We start from the raw sequence: 5,652 nt of genomic DNA, 5'->3' as shown, positions 1-5,652 counted from the left end.
TGAAATATACTTTTTTGTGACGTTCGGTCTGAATCTATTCGGTAACAGGGTAATTGATAGAGGATGCCAGAAAGATTCGAATTGAAAAAATTCGCCATGTCAACTATACAACGGTAGCTTCTATAATTGATAAATTAATGTCAAATAGATTACTGTATATCATCCAGTCTGGTACCCATGTGCTTAAACGAGTCTCACTAGGCTATAGTAGGATTGTAGTACAATCTGGAGCGGAGAAAGCACCATACATCGGAGAAAGCACCATACATCGGAGAAAGCACCATACATCGGAGAAAGCACCATACATCGGAGAAAGCACCATTCAGCTGATCGATTATAGTGGAAGGTCTGTAGAGTCTTTTGAGTAAACGACATCCATTCAGAGCTACCGACTGTGATCCATCGTCTAGGTGTGGGCACACTGCAAGTAAATAGTTGGTTACAATGTCACTTTATATACTCTATATACAGCAAGGTCGCTTTATAATACTCTCCATGTATCTATATTATATAGTTATATTTGTACAACTCCTACTTCCCACATTTTTCTCGTGTTAGGAACTTATATCAGTGCAAAACATAAATATGTCACAATTTGAAGATCTTTTTCTAACAAATATAAATAAATACAATAAGAGGCTACGCTAGAAAAATAAATAAATAACTATAAATACAAGGTAGTATACGGGTGCTGTTTTAGAAGGCGATGAAACTGGATGATTCAAGTAGGAATTGTAACAACAATAGATAATGCGTGAAGACTTAGAAGTATTTACAAGATTTGCACCGCTCCTATGACAACATGGTGTCAATTACTTGGACTGCGAGTATGGTATGCGCATTCTTGCATACACCACGGATTAGATATACCGCAGAACATACCTATCATTACTGTCGACCAACTTATCTTTCTGGCTATGTTCGCAGTCATTGTCGAGTGCACTACTCTAGTGACAGTCTCAGCACATGTGATTACCAATTGATCAGTTGTAAACTAAGCAACATTCGCAAGCATCCAACGAGAAGGAAAAAGAACGGAGAAATTAAATACACGGCACCGCAAGATATTTCTGTCCATAGAACACCCAAAGGGTTGCCCTCCCGTAATAGCGACGTGCGTACAGATCGACCTAAGAATGCCACTTCGATTGTACAGGCCGTCTTGTCTAAAGCAAAAAAATCTCACAGTCGCAAGTCGCCGACCAAGCTGTCAGCAGGTCAGGCTAATAGGTTGGTTATATCAAGGGTTAACCCTGGACATATGAATTTTTTAGAGGCAGATATGCATCTGAGGAATCGCACGTTAGCGGCACGTGATTGTATTAAGGCGATACAGACGTTTCGAACGAGTAGAAACCCTCAGTTGTGCTACGAAGTGGTTACTTTCGCGACGGAGAGTGGGTATGAATTAGATGCTGAATGCTATGTAGAGACGATAGAAGCCTTGGCTGAAGTTGGCCGTTGGAAACAAATAATGAAGTTGCTGGGTGTTGTGAAACGTCACCAAAGGACTGTTACTCACTGCATGTACAATAATGCCATCGCAGCTTTTATATCTGAAAAGCAACTGTTCATAGCCTTGGAAGTAATGCGAGATCTGAAGTCATATGAACAGGGAAGATCAAGATCTAGTGATGTCCAGCTAAACGTTGCGCATTACAACCAAGCGATTGCGATTGCGCTAGACGAGAACAAACTTACCGAGGCATTAGCTTTCGTTAATTCCATGGAGACTAACAGCGTTGCTCCTTCGCAGGAGTCATGGGGTATACTGGTGGCTGCGCTTTGTGTCATTCCTGAAACCTTACCTCGGGCGTTACGATATTTTGATCATATGACTTCGCTAAAGGTTGCTCCTCAGCTTCCTTTTCGCGTATACGATACTCTTTTAGTCGCTTGTGCAAGAGCGGAATACGATGAGCGAGTATTGAGCATGTACTCCGCAGCAAACAAATACGGAAATGACTCTGGAAGGAACAAATTAAGTTTCACGGCGTTCGATGGTGTGATCTCAGCATATGCGCGGACTAAACAATTGAAGGGTGCGTATCAAGCACTGGAAGCCATGTTGTCAGAACATGGTGGTTACAAGTGTAATCGAACTTGTAAGGTGGTGCTCCAGTTGTGTGTCAGTGAAGGACAGTGGGGTACTGTCCAAACCATCTTCACACTCATGGACGACAGAGGTGTGTCAGCAGATTCTCTGCTGTACAATTCTATGATAGTTGCGCTGTCAAACAGCATACAAACAGGCTTTCAGGAGAACGAAAAGCTTGTTATCAAGGCCCGGCTCGATTGGATCCTGAACGCCGCGCGAACGAGGGGGATTAAGTTTTCAAACCATACTTATACAACCACTATAAAAGCGTTGGGTGATCTCGGGGACTGGAAGAGATCAGTTGAAATGTTTCGTTCGTTGCAAGAAGGCTTTGTGGCCAGAAACGAGTCGGGCCAGATATCATTGCAAGTGGCGTACAAGAGTGTCATTGAAATTGCTGGGCGCTCAGGACAGGATGATTTGCGAGATGAGTTGTACCTGCAGATGGTGAGAGATTGTAACTTGTTGGAAAAATATTGGGGCAAGTTTTTCACGGAGGGGCTGGTCGACCTACATTTCCACACTGTGTATATGGCCCAGGCTGCAGTCAAATTGGCTTTAGTTGCGCAGCTAAGTTGCCGGAAGGCAAGTAAAAACTCTCCACAAACTGTAGAGATAGAAAGTGGGACCACCGATGACATTGATATGGGTGCCAGTACTACATGGGAGCATACGCGTGATAGATGCGATTGTCACTCGGAAATGAGAGATATTTTGGCGTTGTTAGGTGACAATACAATACAAAGTGCGATGAACTTTTCTGCTGTATTGCCTCCGAAATTTATGGTTGGCCATGGGCGTAACAGCGGAGAACGCGGCCCACAATTGAAGTGCGCTGTAGAGAATCTACTCAAGGAGGCTGATCCTCCTATTCGAACCACATTCGAGAAGACATACGCTACATTAATTTTAAACCAAGGAGACCTTCACAGGTGGTTGATGACTCGAACCAAATAGATTTAATTAACTGGAGCATTGATTTTCTCTGCAAGGACTCAGGCTCACTTGCATGGCTCCAACACAGTACTACAACTAACTGTATTTATAGCCGAGTATTTTCTCGCCCATTCAAATTGTATGATTCAATTCTCGGCTAGTATGTTGCTATCAGCAAAATCACTTACCCCACACAGTTCGAGTAACAAGCAGGGGTGTTTTATGGTCCACCGCGCTTGCATACACAGCGAAAAATCTGAATTCCAACAGAAATGCCGAATACCGGAGACACAATCGCCGCCTAATTTCTTGATTCATATACCCCAACTGACTCCTTGACGATTGCATATCCATGATGGTAACTTCAGCAAAGCATTGAGATCTATAATTATTTTCCAATTGCATACGCTTGCAGCGTGCCTGCGTGCATTTACATCTGGGATCTGATACATAGAATTTTGATGACTAATCATTCACTCTCGTTGCTGCACTATGCGTCTTCCCCGATAGTGGTTACAGTGTTTTGACTCGGCGTGTACTACATGGATAGGCTTTATATTGCGGACGGAATACACATAAGATACGTGTAAACTGTGTATACTTGATAGATGACTGATATTGCCTCTAAACAATTTGCTATGGTGAATCAATAGAATGATGTCGAACAAACCTGTAATCGATTTCCGCGTCTATTCTTTTCTTTCCTGACACTGGTGATGTGAGGAAGCACGATGTATGTCTACGCATAATGCAAGCAGGCTGCGTCACATCAGTTTGCGGTTTGCATTATTCTATACCAAATACTAAGGAGCAAAATAAAGGTAATGTTGTCTAAGTTTTATTGATTCGCATTTGACTCTAAATTATACGTTACTGACATAATTTTTTCACCATAGCCTTTATCTCCGCCTCGTTCAGAAATTCAGAATTTATCGTAGCATTTGCGGCAATTATTGTCTGCTCGAGGGTTTCAGCTTTTACCCATACAATGCCGTTCAACTGCAAAAGTAGGCCATCATTTCAAAGATGATTAGACAAAATGACTAACCTGTTTCCAACGGGATTACAAACCTTGCAGTGCCAAGCATCTCACACAAACGAAAAAAGGGGAGGGGTGACGTGGTCGATTTTTCAAATTCAAACACTAACTTGACTAATATGAGGCTACCATATCAATCGATAAAATTTAGAATAACTTGATAAAAAAACCCAACATACCCCGACTGTCATCTCGTATGGAAAATGCTCACCGAGTGCGGTTACAAGTGTACACTTCGGACGAAGCAACCTGCAAATAGTGCAAACATAACCGTTACTTTAGTTTATAAAAACCCTTGTGAAGTTCTCAGTAACTTACACCACAAACTGAAAGTTTCAATTCGAAATAACCATGTAAACTTAACTGACCTATGACATAGCCCTAATGAGGTTTGAAATGAGAATCCACCGGTCAAGATGCCCATCCCATCTGCCTTTTCCTGGCCGTTCACGCAGGACAACTCCGGCTCCATGTCTTTATTGGCAACAAGCACGCGAGTGTAGACAAGATCGCCCGTCTGATAGGTCCAAATATGGAACAAAGTAGATAAATAAATATAGATTGAAGAAACAGATCGATGTCCGCATGTACTGCAACGATAGTACCAGATTGAAATCACGTTTCGCGTCGCACAGCATCGGATTACATTGATATCTCAGTGCCGAGAACAAATTCTGCATTGAATCATCTACACCTACAAACTCGTACTTGAGAAAATACAATACTGCCATAAGCAGCATCGCATCAATTCAGGACGAAGTTTCAACACATACCTTGAAATCAGGTCTATTCTTTTTGGTTACACCCTCGAACGATAGGTATGGTAGAGATGCCAATTGCGCACTTCTAATATCGACTTGAAATGCGTCACGGCCATTGTTCAACACGGCACCTATCACACGATCATCCTTGACTGGCAAATACTGCATAAAAAAAAAGAAGACCGCACAATTGAGTTCACTGACAAAAGTACAGACGGGTGGCCGTCAAAATGTTACAAACAATACATTTCTCCATTGGCCGATATAAGCCCGGCTGAAATACTTATCACAATGCAGGCCTGGATTCATGTATGCATCTTTTATCGCCGAATAGTAAAACAATATATCAACTTGTTTACACTTGGATCGTTCTACGTCCACGGCCATAGCTGCTAGCACAATACTGCTGGGTCAAGTTAAAGTATATATAAACATTTTGGCGTATTGAATAAATTGAACCCGATATAGAAATATTCGCCCTCCAGAGTAAATGGTATCTTTTGCGCACAGTGCGATTCATAAATAAATAAATATATACATACATACATACATATACATATATATATATTTATATAAAAGATACACACAAACACACACACGCACACACACACATATATATATATATATATATATATATTCATACAAAGGTAGGATAAATCGAAGGGTAGATCGATAGATAGATATATAAATAGAATACACACATACACAAAAAACACCACACACAGACATATATATATGTATACATGAATGTGTACACACACACACACACACGTACACACACATATATATATTATACATATAATCACAATATATTATAA

At 41.2% G+C, this 5,652-nt stretch overlaps 2 protein-coding genes across 2 annotated transcripts in view; one reads left to right on the top strand and one right to left on the bottom strand.

Annotated features, from left to right (window-relative positions):
- The first annotated feature begins 701 nt into the window (after positions 1–701).
- SARC_04984 (hypothetical protein) lies at positions 702–3,219 on the top strand. Its single transcript, XM_014301170.1, has one exon. It carries the CDS (start codon positions 803–805, stop codon positions 3,053–3,055), a length of 2,253 nt encoding a protein of 750 aa, XP_014156645.1. The 5' UTR covers positions 702–802; the 3' UTR covers positions 3,056–3,219.
- A 641-nt stretch (positions 3,220–3,860) lies between these two features.
- SARC_04983 (hypothetical protein) overlaps positions 3,861–5,652 on the bottom strand; it is a 2,340-nt gene continuing 548 nt past the window's right edge. The window contains exons 2-5 of the mRNA XM_014301169.1: positions 4,847–4,996; positions 4,442–4,590; positions 4,253–4,322; positions 3,861–4,033 (exon numbers count right to left, since the gene is read on the bottom strand). Of these exons, the coding sequence (XP_014156644.1) occupies positions 3,905–4,033; positions 4,253–4,322; positions 4,442–4,590; positions 4,847–4,996 (498 nt within the window). The 3' untranslated portion in view covers positions 3,861–3,904. The remainder of the gene's footprint in view (positions 4,034–4,252; positions 4,323–4,441; positions 4,591–4,846; positions 4,997–5,652) is intronic.

Source organism: Sphaeroforma arctica, assembly GCF_001186125.1.
Source record: "Sphaeroforma arctica JP610 unplaced genomic scaffold supercont1.301, whole genome shotgun sequence".
NCBI lineage: Eukaryota > Ichthyosporea > Ichthyophonida > Sphaeroforma > Sphaeroforma arctica.
Note: the sequence above shows the minus strand (reverse complement) of the source record. Positions and strands in the feature narration are given on the sequence as shown.

Coding starts and splice junctions, on each gene's coding strand:
- SARC_04984 (XM_014301170.1), top strand. CDS start 803: ATGGTGTCAATTACTTGGACTGCGAGTATGGTATGCGCATTCTTGCAT.